At 41.8% G+C, this 23,477-nt stretch overlaps 1 protein-coding gene across 1 annotated transcript; it reads right to left on the reverse strand.

Moving 5' to 3' along the window:
- Positions 1-441: 441 nt before the first annotated feature.
- Positions 442-22,977, reverse strand: fkbp16 (FKBP prolyl isomerase 16). Its single transcript, XM_071921285.2, has 8 exons — positions 22,423-22,977; positions 21,934-22,103; positions 21,575-21,663; positions 4,806-5,023; positions 3,099-3,283; positions 2,763-2,840; positions 1,073-1,210; positions 442-952 (listed from the first exon to the last, which is right to left on the reverse strand). The coding sequence occupies exons 1-8, from the start codon at positions 22,892-22,894 to the stop codon at positions 866-868; spliced, it is 1,437 nt and encodes a 478-aa protein (XP_071777386.2). The 5' UTR covers positions 22,895-22,977; the 3' UTR covers positions 442-865.
- Between the last annotated feature and the right edge of the window lie 500 nt (positions 22,978-23,477).

The following is a 23,477-nucleotide window of genomic DNA, read 5'->3' on the forward strand; positions in this document are numbered from 1 at the left end:
AAATTTGGACTTGATAAATGGAGACATGGTTACTGTAATAGAAAAGTAGATTTACCTGGTTCTTAAAAAAAATTAAAGAAAATGACAAGTAATTTTTTTTTTTTTTTTTACCATTTTATTAAGCATCAGTGCATGACATTGCAGTTTTGACACACTTATTGACACAGTATGTATTTTGAATATTTTCCAGCAGTTTTGCTTGGTATATGTCGGCATGCATACAGTGAAATATCAGATGGTGGAAAGAATTTCTGTCATTAATCCTGCTGAATGTTTTACCAGATTCTGATGTTGAAAGTGTGATTCACTAGCTAAGACAAGTTTGTGTAGCTTGGCTACAGTCTTCAAATGGGGAACTTTAAAATTGCAGGTCCCCTTATTTTTTTTACATGATAATCTGTATTACAAGAACATATTCCAGGACTCTTTTTTTTAAATTTATTTTTATGTTTTTTAATGACAAAAACAAATGTAATCCCTTTCACAAATAAAACTCCCTAATAGACCCCAAAAATAGACTTTACTGGACAGATGACCGTGTCAAACCTCTTTCTCATGGGTCAGCGTTAATCTCTTATTGTATTGTGAATGCATACAATGCTGTACTATCTTCATTTTTCTGATAACAATTTGATAAATAGAACCTTTCAGTGAAGCGTCATTATTCTACCCTGTTAACATACACAAATACAACTTCACCATCAGCAGCCTTTGGCCATTTTTCAGTGCAAACCTCATCTCATATCTTCACAGCAGAACAGACAATTCTTTTGAACTGAATTCATGAAGTGGACCGGAGAGGATATTTAGCTTCTGCAGATGATGATAATGATGATGGTTTTCCCAGTGCTTTCTGCAGAAGATGTCAGTTTCTCGCAGTCAGAATGACTGATGTTACTAAGCTGCCCAAGGCCACCACCAGAGCGCCAAGTAGGAACTTCCAGGAAATTCCCTAAAACACCAAATGACATGGTCAAAATGTAGCCAGTTTTTTTTTGTTTTGTTTTGTTTGTTTTGAATCTGAATAAAAGGCATTGACATTTTACTCAGGGACAATTGTATTATGGCTTACAGATGGCTTCTTTTTAGAGGGAATCAGAAACGGTGCAATATTTTCTCCAAACACCTCAGCGGGTTTAGCTTTCCATTTCTGGGTATCGTTGCCTCCTGACTGCCTTTGGACGAGTTTAGATAACTCAACATGGATTGCCTGAGGAAAAGGAAGAAGACACGTGACAATCAAAACAAGAATCACTCTTGTCAAAAGATGGTGGAAAGGAATAAAAGGACCTTCTCAACAAAATGTAGTACTGAAGTTGTCCAGCAGGTGACAGTAGATGTCTAAAATATAAACCCTACAAAGTAGTCCAAAATGGTTGATGGCCAATGTTTTGATAAAAATAGTTACAAACATTTAAACATTTAACATACATTTTCCTTTAATTACTTTACACAAGTTCAATTTTATGCTCAAAATTCCATGCAAACGGCTTAGCATCACATTTTGTTGGCTTTCAATAAGATTCTTCATCAGAGGTTGTAATTTCCGTGACATGCATCAGTATCATTTAAGGCATTTCCTGTTTGTAGTTCATTATTACAACTGTGTTGTGTTTTTCTGTCATCAGCTACATACCGCAGTGCAAACCTTTCTCACAGCGCAGCTAAATCAGGTTCCTCCAAAGTATTTTATCCACCATTGAGGCAAGGGTGTAATTACGACGGCAGCAGATATTTTAGTTTTGTCTAGACTAGACTAGACATACTCATGGCTGTGGCACGGTGCTCTATAGGTCAGGTCAAGTGTAACACAGGCAACAGAGTGTGTTGAAAACAGCTGATGTCGTGCCAAGTGTTCCTCATTGAGGATAACAGGGAAAACGCTGCACAGTTTGTTATACTGTACGAATTCAAAATCCAGCCAGCAGTGGATTTAATCAGGTTTCCAGTGAAGAACATGTGATGGTCATAAACTGAGATTAGTGATGTTAGTTTTGGATACGATGAACCATTCTGAATAGCTCTCTTAATTACACACTGTAGAGTATATACTGTAGATGGTCATGATGATTCAGTCTATTTCTTACCCATAGTCCTCTTCGCTCACTTCATAAAGCCTAAGCAAGCCATTCTATCGAGTGTGACAATATTTAGTTAATGTCTGCATTATCTCAGCACAGGGTTTCGGCTCTGAGCAGTTGGAGGATCTGGCAGACTACACTATCCACAAGAGCAAGACAGAACAGGCCCTGAAAGGAGCCACAGTAATGCACTGGGATCATAGGCATCTCCAGTTTCTAGGGTTAATGTGCGTGAATGTGTGTGTGTGTCTCATTTCACTTCTCTAAACTTATATTTTGAGCACAAGGTTCTGGTCAGTATTTACGTTTATTCATGTTTTCTTTTTCTTGGAAGGGAGGTTGTGTCCATGTAAGAATATTCTACCAAAAATTTTCTATTAAGTTTGTTTTTTTTCCATGTAATGCAAATAAATCAGTATATTGAATGAAATATGACACAAATCCATGCCTGAGAGTCTTTTTTGAATTTTGAAATTGAAATTTTGACAGGACTTTTAACCCTATAGGACAATGTGTGAGAACACTGGAATGAAAACACTCGCCATTAATTTGGATTGATTGGGAGATACAGTAGCTTTATCTATTTTAGAGTGACCTGTGTTGTGTGTGTGGATGGGATTCACAGGCAGATTTGGCAGAGAAGTGGTGAGGAGACAGACATGCTCACCCACATAGTCTCACCTTGGTTGCAGGCTCCAGTTTCAAGGCCTTTTTTAGTATCTCCATTGCCTCTTTATACTCACCCTTGTCTGACAGGAGCTGAAAAACAGATTGCAAAACCTACAGTATGAGCTGTGTTGGAAGACCCATAAATCATAACACGAAGAGAACAAGATAGCAATAATGTAGCGGCTTTTTTCCGCCCTCAAACATGATTAAATCTACTAAACAAGTTCCTTTTGTTCTCAAAGGGGGTTTCCAGAAACTGTCCCAGAAATAATCATTTATTGGACACTACGGATCAGATTTGATGGTATTGTGGAGTCACAACAGTGCCGCCACGTGACGCGCCCTCACCTTTCCCGTCCTGAACAGGGCCTTGACATTGTTTGGCTCCAGGAACAGAACATCCCGGCTGGTGTGCAGCGCCTCGTCATACTGTTCCATTTTCAGCTGAGCGGCGGCCAGGTTGTTCAGACACTTCACCCGGTAGTCCTGCACCTCCTCCTCCTCCTCCACCACCGCCGCATCATTGTCACCATCTAGGAGGGAACAGGGCCACACAGCCTCTCACACCAGCGTCTTTGTCACGGATATGTTTTTTTTTTGTTTGTGTGAACTTCAGCCTCTCTATTGGTGACACGGGCATATTATAGACAGAAAAGAGGATTGCCTGGGTATTTGATGTACTCTAGGGCAGCGATGACGACAGCGTGTGCTCGTTTTCTTGTTCTTCTATTACAGAAGCGTTGAATTTGATGTTCCTCTGACTGCGGCAGTGTACGTTACAGTCAGCACCTAAAGCGAGAGCTGCTAGTTAAAGATTAGTGAGGGATTGTTGTTTGCATATCGATGTTAGAATGGAGAACAGTCGTTATTCAAGACCTTGTGGGATATAATAGAAGACTGTAACGCCTCCAAGGAGGACGTCCCTTCGGATGTCTTTATGAGAGAGGGCATCTTCTATTCAACTGTATATTATATCATCGAGTCATGAGTCATGCCTCTGTCAAAGTCTCTGAGGTCTCTTCTCCAAACCATGGTAACCAAAGTAATAGGCAACTGGGAGTACAGAGTCATTTTTATACGTGACCCCTAGGCATGATGGGGTGATAACTGCTTAAGTATCTTAGGGAGCACACCTGTGTCAAAGTACCTGGTTTCATTATACTTCACATCTCGCATTCATTCAAGTGTTTCCTATCATTTTGGCAGTTACCTGTGAAAACCTAGCAAAAACCTTAAGGTGTGTGATCATTTCTGTCTAAAATGTTGTGTCACGCATGATTTATGGTTACTTCAACAGAGTGTATTATGGTCTCCAGAGGGTAGAAGAAGTAATAATATGTATTGTATGTCTAAAATAAATCCTACAGGCCTACAATGCAGGATTCACATGCTGCCGTCTTTGCTGAATACTTTTTCTGGGTCTGTCAGATCCACTAAATATATGATGTTGACGCCCTGATATAACGCTCTCTCTCTTCAGTGCCACAGTGAATTCAGCCATTGGTCCATCATCATTGATACATTATGAAGCAGTCCATGCTCTTCTCTTCACTGACTTGTTCAGTCAAATTTCCCTCTTGGGTCCACCCTGCCTCTTCAAAGATTAAAGTGATTAAGGAGGTGGAAATAATATGAAAGTCGATTAGCTTTGATTATCCAAAGAATTAAGCAAAAATATTTATGGTGGCACTCACCTCAGATAGATGTGGCTCTGCATCATGATAGCATGATTAGTGCGGTGATAGACTAACGGAGAGCACAGATCTGTTATGTCATTCTGAGCTGAAAATGTGGAAATGTGTCTGAGGTGTGTGTGGGTGAGAATGAGAGACAGAGGGAGGGAATGAATGAGACAAACAGTGTTTATGTTTTGTGTGTGTGTGTGTGTGTGTGTGTGTGTGTGTGTGTGTGTGTGTGTGTGTGTGCGTGTGTCCATCCATTTTCATTTGAAGTATTTTTCTGAGAAGGTAATGGCCACACAACAACTACCATGACAAATTCCTGGTATATGAAAATGCTCCTGATGAATAAATTCAGATTCTGACGATGAGTTACCTCTGCTGCGTGTGGTCAGCACATCCAGGGCCATGGAGTAGGCTCTTGCAGCCATGCTGAACTCCTCCCTCTGGAAATGGAAGTTTCCTCGCTCTCGTTTCTGGTTGGCAATGCGGATGCGGTCGGCTATGGGCAGAGTCAGAGCATCTGGTTTCTCTCTGATGTTCAGGAGCTGGAGTTGGTAGAGTAAAGGTGCCCAGGCTGGAATATCTGGCTCCCTGCCAAACACGCAAGTACATACACACACAAACACACAAACAAAACACACACGCACACACATAGGGCAATGAGGAAAACAGCCAAGAATTACCTTTCCATATTAGCATTTTAGTCATAACACAGGGCATCACAGGGGACAGGTGTACTGCTAGACCTTTTAAATTCATCCAGAGCACACTCTTACCTGTTTTAGATTGCTTAAATAAATTAATTGGAAACGAGTGATACTAACTGTGAGTTTGAAGAAATGCAAAAACAAGCCAGTCAGATAACTGCAGCATCCTGCATGCCCACAAATGCCTAAGCCTTGTAACTCATGCATGAAATTTGATATTCATGTTCAAAATACAGTGTTGGGGCTGACAGCTACTGTATATCAAGTAGTCCAAACTCATATTGGGTTTCTGTATATGCACTGATATCTGATATGTCATGTCCACTTGCACCAATCAAAACCTGACTTTAGATTTATATTTGGCCTTTAAGCATTTATACCAGATGGAATAAAGTTTGATGGAACCTCCAATTGAATGATTTAAAAAAAAATAAAAAAAAATGCTGACATGACATGGTGGTGACATGGTCATATTCTCCGTTCAAGACATGTCGGAAAGTCGGAAATTAAAATTTCCTACTTAGAAAAACAATGATGTCACGTCAACATGGCGGTACACACTGTTAGCATTACTTTAACATGTTTATAATCCTCGAACCACACTTAAGTTCCATTTTCAGCATTGCATGACATTAAACTTATTAAAATTACCAGTGTGGTAAATGGTTATAAATTTGAGCCCTTACATTCGCTAACGTTCTAGCTAGCTAACATTGCCAAATATCACTGACATAACATCAGCTAAATCTCGCAGTTTTTTCTGAGCTGGACCACTGGAACGCACAAAGGTTGTAATTAACACACCAGTTGGACATTTGTGACTTCCAAATTTGAATGGGAAACAGTCATATGCCCTTTCTCAGGTTCATGCATTAATGGCGGCCATATTGTGCATCTGATTGAGACAGCATGTACAGTATGTCAGTCCAGTAGTGCCAAGTTTGGTGGCGTATTTTACTGTGATACATTTGTGTTCATTCACAAGAGTTATGACAGCTGCTTTCTCTATAAATTAAAAAAAATATATTGTATTAATGTTTTGTAATGTTAGTTTTTAGGGTTTGTGGGTTATTCCAATTTATTTAAGCAGGCAAGAAATTGAAACTGGTGTAGCTGTGAGCCGTCGACGGCTTCAACTTACTCAAGAGTCACTCAGAAGGAAAGTTAATTTGGTTTTCAATCATCTGGCTCCTGTGACCACATAGCACACAATGGGCCATTATCAGTTACTCTGTGACGGCTCTGATTCCAAAGGTGTGTGTGTGTGTGTGTGTGAGTGTGTGTGTGCGTGTGTGTGTGTGTGTGTGTCTGAGAGAGAGAGTGAGTGTGTGTGTGTGTGTGTGAGAGAGAGAGAGAGAGACAGAGAGAAAAAGAATGTGATCCTAGCTTGATTATATTTGGAAAATCACATATTTAAGTAGCCTACGATGAGACAAGGTACAAAAATTACAAGAATACTGTGTTAAATGATGCAAGGACGGACAATGTTGGTGAGGGCAATACGTGTTTCAAACTATGTTAAACCTTAGTCCTAAAAGCACATAATCCAAAATAAATTGAATCCCCTCAACTTCAAAGAGGATCCTGTCAGTTTAATGAGCTCAAAGTATAGATCTGAGAGCCAGTCATATAGAGGTAAGTAAAGCTGCCATTTCAGCTCCCCCATACCCCACCCAGTGATGGCTTGGTGCAAGGTGATAGTACTGGGAGTTGTGTCAGATCATGAATTATTCAAACGGGTTGTGTCAATGACACAATTTATGTCTGTCTAACAGAATTAGTGTATCCCCAGTTACTGGGAGGCTGTGTCAGCAGGTGGGATCGGATTACCCTTTCACCTCTCCTCCCTCAAGACTACACCCACTGTTACAGGATGCACAAGAGTGTGAAACCAGCAGCTGAGCTAAGGCCTTGGAAACTTGAGCTGGATCCCTGCGCTTAGGACTGGAGGAAGTAACAGCATTCAGAGATGTTATCGTTCTAGGCCATGAATAAGTAGACGCAGGACGCTCTGTTTTAGAAGCCAGTCGCTTTTAATTCTGTGTTCTTGTTTTTGCATACTATGGCAGCTCATGTGGATCAGAGACTTAGTTACCCTCGCTGCGTAACAGGCAAGTGTAAGTACAGTGAAGAAGACTGTTCATTCATTTATAAAGAACATACACGGCTTGGGTTGCACCGGGTAACATTAGAGTCTTTCTAAAAAAGGGCCTTCTGACCATCAGAGAGTGATCCCTCTGTCCCGCATGTCATACATTTTGCTTGGGTTCTGCTTGGATTCATGCTTCATTCTATATACTGTATATATACTGTATGCAAGCTTGTACACACCGTAGTGATTTGTTATCCTCGCATATTTTTCTCTACTCTTATCTGGCTATTTCACAATATTCCGAAGGCTGCATGTTATGTAACAGTGTGCAGCATTTAATAACAATACATACAGTGTCCTGCCTATACTGCTCTGCTAGCAGCTGGTTACAGACTTAGCAGCTCACTGTGGCTAAAGGGATTGCACTGGATCCACTTCCCTGAATAAGGATCCTGTCACTCACACCTGAACAAATCAGGTGTGAGTGTTATATTATATCAGTTAAGTTGCTGAGAAAAAAGTGAATATGGGAAATTTCAGCGCATTCGTCTTGATGGCCTCACCTTAAAACAAGCTTCTTCTGAACTCAATTTCTTCATTAGAACCAACGTTATGTAATGAGAAACTTGCATTTCATGTCACTAAACCTAGCTTGGAGTCACTCTCTCATATTTTGATATTGCACAGTTCACAATGTCCCAAATACTGTTTCCTTTTCATTGAACGTATTTCAGGATAAACACAGAACAATCTATAAACAAAGTCTCAGTCAAGGGCGTATCAGAGACTTCATTAATACATCTTTACAGATCTTTGTTCTAGTTTACATATGGTCCAAAGAACTGTTTTCTTTTCAGTCGGCAATGAAAGGTGCAGCACAAAAAAATATGAAGCTGCCATCAATTATGTGTCTATAAAAGAAAGGAACAACATCAATAGAGAAAGTTGCCTACCACTGAGGGATTAGGTTTGATAGATTTATGTGTCCTTAAAGCGACACTGTTTACTGAAGCTCACATTCGGAAGGAAATAGGTCATATCAGGTCACAGTATTTAATACGCCCAAATGGATGTCAGAATGGCGAGTTTAATAGTGTTTGCTTTGTAAATAATTGAAAAGCAGAACCCCTTACCCATCATGTCATTAGAAATTGATTTTTTTCATGCACTCTGGATAGGCAGATGGAACACTTCCACTTTGCGAGGCATGAGTCACACAGATAGGGACACATTAGAGGAGATGTGATGAGTCATTTCTTATTAATCAATACAGGTAGAGCTGCCTCAGAGCTGACTGCTCTAATCAGATGTACCACATCAAAACTTAATGAATCCAAATTCATTGATGTGTTGTCCAACAATGGTAACGGAAGTCACAAACATTAACACACACACACACACACAAACACACACACACACTGCATACAACTTGGCCAAGGCTTAAACCACGGCTGTTTCAAAGTGATTTCTCAGAAAAGAAAGCAATCATCCTCTTGCAGGATTCAACAGGTGACCTTTGAAGCATAATGTCATTAAGCTCAGCAGCCAAAGGTTTTACCTGCAATATGCTCGGCACGCTACTGCAGCCGCTAAGCAGGAATGCCGAACTTAGCCTTTGTAATTATGTCCATAAAAGACACGGAGGTATAATGTGCATAGCTGACAGTTGGGGATCCATAATTGTCATGAGCTCTAAACGAAACAGGCATTTCTGGCGAGCTGTCGAGTGTAATTTGAGAACACGGCACGTTGACAGATCTATAAGGTTTATGGTGTCAAGCAGGTCACTAGTGATTAGCGCCACACCAGAACGCTGCTGCGCTGAGCTCAGCCAATGAGCCCCCAGGGTCTTATTAGTGCAGACAGGAAACACAGGCTGGTCAGTGGGATAAACTCATCTGCTACCACGGCATCCCAATGAAACCTGAACCTGCAACCTTAGCCCAGGTTCATGTCCTAAAACTAGGCTGCAGTGCTGGCTTCTCTCTCTCTCTCTCTCTCTCTCTCTCTCTGTTTCTGTTCCTATCAGCCTCTCTCTCTCTCTCTCTCTGTGTTTCTGTTCCTATCAGCCTCTCTCTGTTTCTGTTTCTCGTTCTCTCTGTTCATCTCTAACATACAGTCAGAGACACATACACATATTAAAAATGATCATATTTTGTTATTAGACTGTGATAATTTTGAGTTACTTGAGTTATTTTGTGAGTATTATTAGGCAATGGGAATTTATGTTAATAGTCCCTATTCTGTCAAATGATAATAATCATGAATGTATCTATAACCTAGTTAGATGTTCTGTGTATCACAGCCTTTTTTTATCTGAGTATCACAGAGTTTTTGTTGTAGGACAGTGTTTAAAAAAAAATAGGGAAATGTATAAGCTATGCTATAAACAAGCCAGAAAATAAGGCCAGGATACACATGATATCTCTTTTCTTAGTTTCAAATCATGTTGCAGAGAAGAAATGACCCTGCTAGTCGCCATCTGACCCTAAACAGAGTAAAGGTCAGGGAGAAGAGACATTCAGTGAGCTGCACAGTTAGATTTTCGGACTATGGGTCTGGGTCCAGGAGTGGGACAGAGCCTGGGGGAAGAGGACTGAGCTGGGTTACAGATGAGACGAGCATTAGCTGAGGCAGCGCGTCTGACAGCAGTGACAGACACAGACAGGTTTAGGGGTCCTGGCAGATCCATACAGATCTATTTAGAGTAAGGTTTACTGCAGGTTACCAAGGAAATGATGGCCAACAATATATTGAAAAGTGTCTTGTTATAAATTACAAATATTTCAGTGAACGTATCAAAACAAGTTGTAATATATGGTGGCAACAATGGATTGTAAGCAAAATACGTCTATACATGAATTTTCAATATACTGAAAATATATTTTTGAAAGGAAAATAAAGTGTCTTAATAAAGTGCTTTATTGTGAAAGGAGATATCCCCCTCTACTGTATCTAATCTGTTTGATTTATAGGTTCATCTGTACAGCTAAATGCCTTATGAGGTCGACCTATCTTGCCTACCTGCTACTGTGATCAGTTATTTGGTTTTTATTTTATCACAATATACTCCTAAACCTAATATAAAACCACCAAACCGTTTATCTAGATTTGCTTGTCTTGGTGACATTTATTTTATATCTTTTACCAATGGCCAAATTAGCATCTTAGTATTTTTTATATTGAAATTCAAATAAATCAATAATATATTAATAAGAATATGATCTCATTCTTCATGGTTCTATGTCATATATTGTGAGTCTACACAGACCAGATTGAAAGAAGAATGTTTCCATTCCTCTGTGCTCTTGTGTCTGTATGGATGGTCCTCACCTAACATAGGAAAGATTGCCTTCTCTCCCTCTCTTGTGTCATGGGCAGTGTGCATCCATTACTGATGAATCTGAGTCATGCACTTTAGCAAAGCAAACTTCCTCATGAACAGTTATGATACGTACGGCAGCTGACTCACTGCGTTATCTGTCACACACCTCACCGGTCTGAACGAGAGGAAAAACTACCTCAGAGGGGGGAAAACAGCGGTCAGTTTGACGTCATACTCTCCATTTTAAATGATGGAAAGGCCAGCAGTGTGCCTCATAGTGGTTGCTATGGTGATAACCTCACATAGTACACTAATACAATTAAGATAAATTTGATGTACGCTAATACCAAATGGAAGAGGATTTGCAATGTTGTTCATTTTTTATTATGGTGAAAACAGATCAATTGCTGTTGCAGTTCAGTGTGATCTTGTTTCTGTTTTGCTAGACTTCTGGATGGACACAGCACCAACACAACCACGCAAAGGAGCTTAGCTTTAATCCTGGCATTGGTGAAACGTCACAGCTGTTTTTCCTCCCCTCCTGCCATACTAGTTAATTTGCTGCAAAACAGCCCCCTGCTACTGCCTGAGATCTAGGAACTAACAGCGTTAGGCCTTTCAGCTGCACTGTGTACTGTGCTACTGCCTCGGCGTGTGTTTTCCTGTGCTATTTGTTTTCATTTCCTCCTCCAGCGATGAGCCAATGAAACTGTGACGGGAGGGCTAGCAGGGATCAGGGGTAGCTACTGCCTACATCCTGGCCATTGAGCTCCTCAAAAGCCCCCATATAATCTAGAACAGACTTCCTTAGCCTGTTAAAATGAATCCAATCTCAGCCTTGGGGCTATCTGCAGGGCATGTAGTAGCTTTTTAATGACAGGGATGTATAGCTGCCTGGCCGTTTAAGTGGGACAAGTGAGGATCATTTGGATAAACAATTAAATTATGCCAGTAGAGAGCAGAGTATAGAGAATACAGTATAGAGTTGTTTATAGTAGGTAGGACAAGGACCAATACCTTGACTAAATGGTACTATTTTGAGACATGAGGCTCATCTAAGGCTGTGAATAAAGCAGAATCATGTTATTAAACATTATTAGCTTTAATACTTTGCTACTGTTTCAACTAAAAGTCAGTGTGGTGTATCAGCTTGTGAATGTTTCTCCTTGATTTCTCCATACTGTGACTCCCTGTAGTGAATGCTGTTAAAAAAAAAAAAAAAAAAAGCTGTTAAAACGAATGCTTTACTCTGGACCATATTTTGGGGTGCGCATGGGTATCCAGCTAGAAAGAAAAGGAACATTCATTTATCTAAGATCACTGGTCACATGACAATGTAATATAACCACGAGTTTCAGATTCTACCTTCAGCAAAAGACTGAAATATCTGACACATATGGGCCCTGATCAGATTATGTGGCAGCATCTCTAGGTCAGCGATTCCTCAACAAGAAACCATTAGAGGAAGTTCAAAGGTTTAATTATGTGTTAAGGAAAAGTGGGGATGAGAGCAATCTGTCTAATATAGAAATATATTATCAGAGGCAGTCATCAACGTCAGCCACACTGTTGTTTGCAGAAGGTATCTTATCCCAGGATTGACTCTGAACCCATAATCAATCAGTCTTAACAAGCGGAGGTCTCTGAGGTCCGCATGCTGCAGTCAAGTGGCAATTTCTCATTCAGCCCCAGGGATTGAGGTTTTGTTTCAGTAGATTCCTTTGTGCGGGAAATGGTGAAACTATAGTTAAACAACAATGACAGCTCAGTTCTTTCTTTGCACAGACGTTATGTCTACCGATCATACAAACTGAATCCCGGCCAGTTTTGGATTTCACTTTTGAACTTCAAAGCTCTCTAAGTTACAATGAATTCTAAGCCAGGCTCTTTGAAAGATGAAAGTCTTTCCCTTCCATTACTGTTATAGTTCACATACATATACAGAGGATATATCGAATCCCTGAATCTTGTGAGAGTATTTTATGTTTTCTATTTAGATGAGCAACTTAATTTGCATTCAGATCAATGATTTCTTTCTTCTCAGAAAGAGGGAAATGGGCAAAAATGATCAGTCAGACATTAAAGTAATGAAGGAAATGAATCATCATTCAAAAAGGTTGCTGTGTGCCTCGCTTGAACACTTTATGGTTATAGATTTGTGGACATTATAATGTTTGCGACCACAAGCTGCTCAGTGCTTTATGTATGACATTCTGGGAGGAGAATAAATGTCATAAAAATAGATATTGATCAAAAATTAATTTCCTTTCAAAATCCAAGCTGTCACAGATGCATGTGCTGAAAGTAGATAAGTGCCACAGAGAAAATGTCACCATTTCTGGAATATCATTTTGCAAATTGGGCGTACAACAAACGGTCACCAGTTATCACACGCTCTGCAGTATCTCTGACTGATTAATAACCGAGAGCTATCTTAAAAGCATCACTTGTTGCTAATGTGGACCTGAACTGCTGCACCTTGCCTTCATGTCTTTAGTTGACATTATACGAAGACTCAGTTTTAAAGCTGTGCAAATGTATCATTTGCACTTGCAGAATGACACATTCTCATTCTCTTGTCACTATCACTCATCCTCATTCTCCTGTCATTTGATTGTTCGAGAAAAATAGGATTTACTCAGTGTGTGTTGTAATCTAACCGATGAAGTGCCAGCCTACTTTAAGCAGCAAGTTCTAACTCCTTCTCCAGACTGTGAATCAATAGCAGCACACTCACCTCCTGCCTAATTAGTCAGGTTGTCATGGCAGACCAGCCTGCATCTGGGGGCTGAATGTACCAAATGTAGCAGGGCCATTAGCACGCTCCTTCACAGTCTCTCTCTCTGATGCTCATGAGGAGGTATGAGACCTGGAGCACCACTCATTAGTCATGCAGCCACATTTCTTAGGAGGAAAGGCTTGACTTTACTTGACCACAGCCAGTGGCAATGGCACAGGGTCACTCTCATCAGAGATAGCTTCAGAAGTCGCCACAGGCAGTTAGCCTGCTGACGTGGAATGTGCGGCTGTTTTACTGATGATAGGAAACAATGGGAACCTGATGTCCTGTTGCGGAAAGGTCTTTTGCAATATATGAGCTCACTTATGATGTCCTTCGCCATCTGAAATAACAATATGAAACATAACAGCAATGCAGCTAATACCATCAGGGTTATCAAACAAGTGTATGATTTGAAATGAGATCTACTTAGTTAATCCCTAAAGCTCAAATACATCTCATGTTTTTTTGATTTTGTGATCTGCCTTTGAGGCATTGCAGTCTTTCGTTTTGAGTGGAATATTTTGAAACTCTATTGCGTGTGTGTGTGTGTGTGTATGTGTATGTATGTATGAGTGAATGAGTGTCTGCCTGCATGCATGTGTGTGTGTGTGTGTGTGTGTGTGTGTGTGTGTGTGTGTGTGTATGTGCCTGCCTGTGATGGACTGCTGCAGACAACTGATGACGAAGCACTGACGTCTCACTGAGATGAGTCACAGTCCACGTCCCCACTGACGGAGACACCCCCCCCCACACACACACACACACACACCCCTCCCCCCACCCCACCCCCCCACGTCACTAGCCACTCTGCCACGACTCTCCTGCCTCCCGGCTCCCAGGCAGCAGCCGTCACCTCACACCTCTCTGCAGCACCACACTGCTATACAGACAAATAGCTCACAAGCCATTTTCCTATCTATATTGTATGGACACATCATTGTCTCCAACTCTACCAGTAGTATGTGATACATTTAGCATGTTAACTTGTAGATACAGACCAGAACTAGAGTTGTATGTGTGTGTATACAGCAAGTGCCTGTGTGTATACTATATAAGTACGTGTACACGAATGCAGTATGTGTGTGTGTGCTGCTCTCATTGCCTATAACAGCTCTCCCCACCACTACCCCATCTGCTTCCATTCTCCTGGAGTTACAAATGAGCAAAATGCATATAGAGGAGGTGTGTTCATGAGTTGCCCAGCAACTATGTGTCTGTTATCACTAGACAGTCTGTCTGAGCTCAGACTATGAGAAAGTGCATTCTTCTGTAGGCTGAAAAGTCTCAAAAACTCTAAGAGCAGAATAAGAAGTGACCTCTGTGAGCCACAGTGGGACAGGGTGGCCCCAAAAGTGAAAGTAACCCAGAAACAGCTTCTGTGCGTGGAGAATAACAGAGAGGATTGGAAACAGCTATGAATACAAAGCCATGCAGGAGAGTTACAAGCTGAAGGTTTTGAAATAATCAGAAATTGTTTTGTCATGTACACTAAAGCAGTATATATACGGATATGACACTTTTTGGACATAAAATTGTATATTGGTTGTAATTCTTTTCTGGATACTTAGACTGTGCAAATAAATTGGCTTCCACTAACTTGTCTTTAGCAAATGGCTCCTGAATGTATAATGGATGTTATAAAGCTCTTACATTTTAATAATTATATATCCCAGACAGGCACAACCCATCCACAATATACAGGAGAGTGGTCCTGGCACCTGCCTAGCTGTAAATAAGAGTACATTAGATTACTTCAGACTTGAAACTGGAGCCTTGCGTGGCCCTCTATTCTTTGTCCTGCTCCAGTAATCTCCCTCTCTTATTGGCTGTGTATTGTGCACAGCAGGCGTGGAGGATGTAAAAAGAGAGGCGTAGATAGGAAAGGTGCCGGTAGGGTGGCTAGATTAGAACTGAAGTGCCATCTCACGTGTGTTTCTCCCGTGTGCCCCTCTTGCATGTCATGCTCTGAAAAATGCTCTATCACAATGTCGTGGTTACACAATACTGCATGGTTAGGGGAACAATGGACAAGAAGCGCTATCGGTGAACTATTTGCAAGTGTCTCTTTCTCCCCTGTGTGTCCCAGCACAAGCAGCATGTTTTGATGCCAGGGACAACATGTGAGAGGTGAGGTTGGGGTAGGGGGTACAGGAGAGCATCCAGATGTCAACCATTTTGATCTGGAGCCCATCAAGATAAAAGATAATCCTCTTTGTAGAATAATATTTATAGTGTAAAACAGCTTAAGAGGAAATCTTTGTCTGTATTATTGGGAGCAAGCAACTATTCTAACAGTAACAGGGATGATGAAATCATGTGACATACTGTGGAGACACAGAAATGACCTCTCCACTCAAACAAACAAGCAAAAGCAACAAAAGGAACAAACAAGGTTGATAAGCTGAAAAAAGTCAGTATAAAGGAACCTCAAAGCTACACGTAGTCCACATTAGCCAATGCACTGCACAACGTGGAGCAGGAATTGTAAATGATGGAACATTAAATAACTGCAAAGAGACACTGGACATCTGCCGGAGCTGTGTGGACAACTAGTCTGGTGGCCACGCAATACAAAGCCAGCTTTAGTCCACCGAGCCTTATCGGATCTAAAAATATTCTCTCTACCAAAAATTCAATAAAAGCACACAGGGAGATTTCAGTGGAGGAGATTTACTGTCCCAGTAAATACCCTCTCACCACTGAATTTCCCAAAACACAAAAGCAGAAGTAGATATAGAGTCTGAGGGTAGTGCCATGTTACAGCCAAGGCTGTGCCGATGAGAGAGATAAGCCTGCTAGCAGTAGGGGAAAAAGGTAAACATTCAGCGAGATTAGATGAGGCACATGCACAGTTCAAACACTGGTGTGAGTGGCAAAGCACTGCTGTGACATCAGGACAACCTAACATCCAGTTTTCAGAGGTACAACAAAGAATCCATTGTTTTGTTCCAATTTCATTCGGACATTTCTGTTTAGTTCTAGGTCAACATGTTGAAGCTACCGACTAGTGTGGCAGAGGTTGTAGCAACAGAAGAGCACATGCTGAGTGAGAGCTGGCCAGATCTTATCTGGAGTGTGTTACAGTTGTCTGTACTTGCTGGCGTGCTCCTGGAGCGTGAGGTCTGGGTGTGGTTTCTAGTCAGCCTGCTGCAGCTATGCCAGGAAAGCTACAAACAGAGCCCAAACCCTAAAACTTGTTTAAGTCACGTGACCCTGCAGCCAAGAGTTCAGTTGCAGGTTTGCTCACTACTGCTGCTGGAATCCTTCATGGATGACAAACAGTAAAACAAAGAAACATGTTTTCCACACAGGTGTCGGCTCGTATTCTTCTCTATTACCTCTGACAGCCTGAAAGGCGATTGTTTTCCTCCCTATTTGTGTATGGAGAGGAGACACCTATTTGGAGAGGAATGGTTTAGATTCATCATTTTTTCCACATAGCTGTGTCTGAAAGGTCAGCCTATTCATTTGACCCAGCTGGCTCTGCGGAGTGAGTCACAGTATCTTGAGTTCAGAGACAAACTCTACCTCAGTAGAGTGGACAGCTTGCTTGCATGCTTACATATCTAGAATCAGGGGAGGAGTGGTCATGTGCATAAAAGTGTACAGACACAAGCACAATCATTTGGTGGGTGATTTACTGTGTACCCATTTCATGTAATGGAAAAGCAGAACTGCAAGTTCTAGGCTGCATCATGTTACAACTGTTGATAAGAACTGGATTACTATGCAAGAAGAGGAAGAACAAACACACACACACACACACACAAAACAATAGCAAGTAGTCGCACCACTCATTTAGTGCTAGAGAACAAGAACTAGTCAATTATTTTCTCATCACTGTGTTTTTCACAGGGAAAGTATAGGACTCACCCACCAGGCCTATATCCTTGTTGTGAGGTGGGAGAGAAAGAGAGAGAGAGAAATACTGTATGTATATATATATATATATATATATATATATATATATATATATATATATATAGAGAGAGAGAGAGAGAGAGAGAGAGAGAGAGAATGTGTCATATGTCATTGCCAATGTCACATTCGTCTACGGTGGCAATGACCGCAAGTATCCTCACTCATCATTGGACATAATCCCATTCATCACATCTAAAGGTTGACACTCTCACGTTGCCAATTTCTTCTGTGGATCTATTGTTTTGCATGCCTTTCTCCTCTGAGAATGTCACTGTTACCTTTTTCAGCTGCATTCCCCGCTGGATATGGGTGTGTCTCAGAGGCTGTGGGGAAAGGCTTCTACACACTTGCCAGCCGCTTGTGTCAACAGAGATTCCCCTTGAGCACATTCCCAAGAAAGTAGTCTCACTGATCATTGCACGTTATCTATTAGTCCTCGGTAAACACATTGTCCAGTATCATGTTATTCCGGCGTGCTGACAGTGTGTCAGTCTGACAGAACAAGAAAATTCAGCAAATGCACAAGAACACACTAAGTCGCACAGGTTACAAACATGCTGAAAATTATGCAATAACTATCAATCATCAAGGTAAATGTTCAAACAGCAGTACATTCCCATGAACTGAAGCTGAACTGTAGCTTCACTTAACTGAAACTGCACTCTTGCTCCACCCAGCCACTAGTGCTACACCAGAGGCTGGTGTAATCAAGGCTTGAGCAGCCATCAGGCCCAGCTCCCCTGGGGTCAGAGTGAGAGAGATTCCTCTCTCCCCCCCCTCAGTAAAACTTGTTTGTTTTTCTCCACTCAGAAACCGACAGTGACAGCCATCTGTTCTGTCTCCACAGTGTCTCTGCTTTTCCATTGAAGGCTATTTGTTTAGCGCGTGATTATCTATTTGTATGTTGTAGTATAATACTAATCATCAGCAGTATCTAAGTCCCGCATGACACATTGATGCAACACCAGAATGATTGACTGGCTGACACTGTCCATCTGGACTTGGATTAAGCTATTAATTTAACTATTTGACATGTCCCAGTGGTCTAATTAACTCCACTCCAACATGTGCTACTGAGATGGTTCTCTTTTCTGCCAAGAGCAAAAGTATGCCAAAATGATTAGCAGTGCAACACCTTCCCTACCAGCACAGAGTGTAAGCTCCTATTTATGTTTGTTGACAGCAGGCCAATGTAACCCTACCTTACTTTACAGCCCACTAGTTTAGACTGAAGAAGTCTTTAAATGTGTTGTGTAGTATTTCACATATGGCTAAAAAACACATGCATGCCCTGCACACAGTACAGGCAGGTTCATTTAACTATGGTCTCAAGTTTGACAAGCTCACTTTTACTCTGATACAAGTAAAGCAGCTGCCAGTGACACTTAATGTTGTTGACTTTGGGGTCGTGAAGGGCTGATGGGGCAGCGTCCCCCCCACCCCCACCCCGGCCCCTGGGGTTTTTTATGGCCGTTGAAGTTGGGCCTGTCCAGCGATCCACAGATGTTGGTTTCCATTGATCTCTGATAATGACATGTTGACTGATGGGATTCAGTCCGCGCCTCCATGGAAAACCGTGTCTCCGACCATGTCTCAGCGGGGAACGGTTTTGACGCATGCTACTTTTGTCTGAAGACGCTGAGCGCGAGGGAGTCTTCCGTCACATCTCATCTTTCAAAGGCTCGCTGCGTCCACGTCTCGCCGGACAAACGTCAGCGGTCCTTACAGTCGATTTAGTCCCGACCATTTTTTCTCAGCCTGCCTGTTGTAGCCAATCAGGTAAACTGTGGTTCCTCCAGACTTTTCCAGGGGTTTCATTCGTCTTCACCGTATTCAGGAATTATACCTCCTCTGAGAAGTCTGTTAGGATCAGCTGCACCAGCCAACCCTTCACCCACTCACCATGCCACAGACCGTTCTAGTGTGCTGTGCTGAATCAGACTGTCTGACCAGCTTTGCACACTGTTCTGACAAATAACTGTGAAGTGCTCTTAGCCGTGCTGTTTGCGACAGGCGACTGACAGAGTTCAATCAATGTATCCGCCAGAGAACAGGGAGAGGCTAATGAGATTTTCTCTCCTTGTCTGTCTGTCATTTTACAGCACAGACACACTGTGACTGTCAAATCTCCTTTGAAAGGACTATCTCTCTCTGCTTCAGATAGTTACTCTTGTCAGCTCTTTTGCCTAAATGAGTCTTTTTATCAAATACGTTTGTCACAGACCTTAACATGTATATGTTTCGCTGACACGCTTATCTAGAGCGACTCATGATGGGATTCAGTGCCTTGCTCAAGGGCACTTCAGCAGGACACATTGTTTTTGCAGGGATTGAACCTGGGACCATTCCATTATGGGATGGTCTGTAACCACTACGCCACCCTGTAATTTCATAAGTTTGTAACATGCTGTTTAATTAAATCATTTCTCAATTTTCATTCCAATCCATCATCAAATGTATTTCAAATGCAACATTAGGCTTCAGCCACTTTGGAGAGTATCAGATTTGCGGCAACAAACAACCACAGTATGTCAGCAGTCTTTAAAACGCTGGCGTGATGCTCTGATTGTCTACCTTAGGGGCAAGGCTAAATTTGACTCCGCAGCACACAACCCTAATCAGCTGCATCAAAACAATCATTAACCAACCTCCTGCTGCCTTCCCCGTTTTCTCTGACTCTCTCTACACACAGAGGACCAGACTCACACACCTCCCACCCATGTCCCATCATCACCTCCACAGAGCTGCATAACACAAACAGGACCTCACACACAGCACGCAACAGAGGCCAGGACCGTGCGGCACACACATCACATGGGTCCTTGCAAAAAAACAAACTACACTGTGGCTTGTGGAGCCTCAGACATTGCATACATGCCTGGGTGTAAAGCAGGAAAATGGTGTTTTGCAATACTCCCATGAGTGTGTAGGTTAAATGAATAGCATAGTTCAAAGGCTTCACCAGGTTTAGTACTTGGAATGACTGATATTATATTTGTTCCATGTATCCCCATATATACAGCAATAGATTACCACCCTATTGTTTCTGCTGAGCAGTTGGTGCCTCTGCTGCTTTCAAATGTTGCACACTGTGTTCTCTGTTTGTCAAACAATATTCAGTTGTTGCTTGCACTTTCACTTTGATGCAAACCTGCTTTGACTCATACATTAAGCATTACTTTGTACTACTTGTACCACTGCATGATATTTCTGGGTGCATGAAGTTTTGCTTTTGTGCATTACTCCACCCTACAGCTATTCCAATCATTACTGGTATGTCAAGTGTAGCTGACTTTGAACATCTTGAAATATCATTGGGCAGCACTTGTCCTCAAAAGTGCAGTAAAACTTGTCATTCTAGGAATATATCAAGCTTTGTGTTGGCAACACGGAGGCCTGAATAGACGACAAAATTTCCAGTGTTAATTACTGTTGGTTTTTCAGTGATAGTTATTTTGAGTTGACAAGTGTTGATTGGAGAGTTGTTTGTCCACTCATAGAGCTGATGTGGCTCTGGGGCGGCTGCTCAAAATTGTTAAATTAACTATGATGGGTTTGGACTTATATATTATGATTTTTACACTCTCAAAATTAAATAAACACTGATAATTTTGCTGTGAAAATGCTTGTAATATATTGTCGCATCTCTAAAAATCCCTATAGCAGTAACATTTACAAAATATTGTTTGCTAGAAGAAATAATACAACCAAATGGCAAACAAATTACGACATATTACACACTTTTGCTATGACCTAAATCTTTGAGGCAAGACTTTTCCATTCAAATGCTGTTCGTTGCAGTCTGAAAAGTAATCCTCAAATCATCTCTAAACAAACATGAGATGATAAACACTTTAACAGGTTTTCATCAGTAGTACATGAACCTCTTCTGTTTTTATACTGGCTGTTTAATGGTGTGGGGTTATAAACCTAAGCCATTGGCTGTAATATGAGTGGCGTCCTCCCATAGGTTGGGAGGTGTTGGCCTCTGGCTGCCTGTGAATGGTGTTAGGAGGAAGCCATCTGCTCCTGTTTATGGTTCATTAGCCTTGCTACTGAGGGTAGCCAGGCTGCCCCCACAGCAACAGGTATAAAAGGCCTGGGCTTCTTTAGAGTGATCATAGACTTCACTTTACGTTTTTCAAATCAGGACGATAACTGACCAAATCTGGGTTTCTGTTTCAACACGCTCCTCGCCCCCACAGCTACAGAAGTAAACCACAAAAAACAACACACCGGTAAATAATTAGTATTTGTCAGAGATGTTGTATTCTAATACCACGGTGCTCTGGAAGATAATTGCCAAATTCCTTACCTTCCCAGAAGACCAAAGGTATACTGTGAATCTGCCAGCAGTAACGCAATCTCGTCTTTCTGCATGGATATAGCGCACTCCTCCAGGGCCTACAGGTGTCAAACAGCACTGTTTTACTGGCATCCTTTAACATAGTTACTGTGAATACATTTAGGCATATCTTAGCATTGTGTAATTTACTGTCCTTAATTGACTGACATATTACTTGATGAATTCTTAAGTGTCACGAGCTAGAACAGCCATTTTGTTTATGCGTACGGTCTCTCCATCGGTCACTGATGAAGTGTGACAAGACAACAACTGCTCCGCACTGGAGAAACCTGCAGTGTTAAAGAGGCAGAAAGGTTCAAAGCTCGCACCTGGTTTACATCTCCCTCTCCTATAACAAAGACGAGCTTGCGGTCCTTCTCCACCACCGTCCGGTCCTCCAGGACACCTTGCATTTTGATGGTGACCTCCTGGCCCCAGGTGGGGTGCAGGGCATGCAGGGGCCCAGGCTCCAGCACCTTCTTCCTCAAGAGCCGGTCATCTGGGTGAGGAAGGGAGAGAAGGTCATGTAAGGGGAAGGGGACTTATCTGCTAGTTGTTGGTAAACATGCAGTCAGAAACAGCCGCTGAACCAACTTGTGACCGATCTTGATTGCATAGTTTGGCCACAAAATTTGTCCTGGTTTTGTTTTGGGGTCAGATTTTACTTCAAAGTTTCACATAAAGGTCAAAGTCAAGTAAATGAAATGGAAAGTTACTAAAGTTTGTTCAAGACTATGGCTCCATTTTAGGTACAAAATGTATGGCTATAAATGTGATGTACTATAATGTACTGTGTACTGATATATCCGCAAGCCTACCTGTGATGTCCACCCAATCTTCTGCCATGAACAACTCCTCAAAAGTAGAGGAAGTCCACTCTTCCATCGAATATTCTGGAAAGAGACTCTCTCCTGAGCTGTCCCTCTCCAACACCACTTCTGCTGCCGATGGGTCTTGAAATCGGACCGTCTTCCAGCTGTTTGTTTTTTTCAGTTTCTTCCCATCTTGACATTGTATCTGTCTACTTTCTCCCTTTGAAGGTTCGGAGGGACTCTTCATCGTAGCGTCTTCACTCTCTCCTCCATAACTCTCTGTTTCGCTCTCCTCTTTCCCATGAGGGTCCTTGTCTTCCTGTCCAGGCCCATGGGACAGCTCCGCTGGACTGTCCTTGTCAACAAGCCCAGAAATGGCCTCCCTTACCTCAAGCTCAACAGGCTCCACCACAAACTCCTTGTGCTCTTCACAACACGGCTTTGTCTCCATCTCACTGCAGGGAGCGAGGGACACCATCTGGGGTAGCCTCCAAAAGAAATTATCCTCCTTGTTCAGCCTGTGTTGCACCTAGGTGTGGGTTGGTAATTCTGTCGTGAATCAAGTTCTGCCACCTATGTTCGTTTACAACAAAAAAGCATCTCCATCCACGAGAGACACGATGTAATCTTTACAAAAATAGAGCATCCACATCGTATTTCGTTAAATCCAACTTAAAATGCATCTCTAAATCCTAGCTTCATCTACAGTTAGTTGAAGAGCTTTGTCCTGTCTGCAGCTGCGGAGTTTATGCAGTTCTGTTGCACTTTGACCTCGTCTCTCTGCTGCTGGTGTCCGTCTTAGTCTACATAGTCCAGTAGTGTGGGAGCAACAAGAAATGATCAATGTAAAGAAATTGTGCAACGCAACGAAGCACTCTCAGTCAGCAGGTTTGTGTGCTGGTAATCTGTAGGATTAGAAGAGGAAAACCTAATCTGCCAGAACGTCTGTAAGCTCCTTAATGACTTCATCGCGCTGCCCCATAATGCAGTTTCCATGAATGCAATCCACCAATAAGATCTCAGGGGCTGCAATCTCTAATTTAATTTGCTTTAAATTACAC

Source organism: Centroberyx gerrardi, chromosome 4, assembly GCF_048128805.1.
Source record: "Centroberyx gerrardi isolate f3 chromosome 4, fCenGer3.hap1.cur.20231027, whole genome shotgun sequence".
Classification (NCBI taxonomy): Eukaryota; Metazoa; Chordata; class Actinopteri; order Beryciformes; family Berycidae; genus Centroberyx; species Centroberyx gerrardi.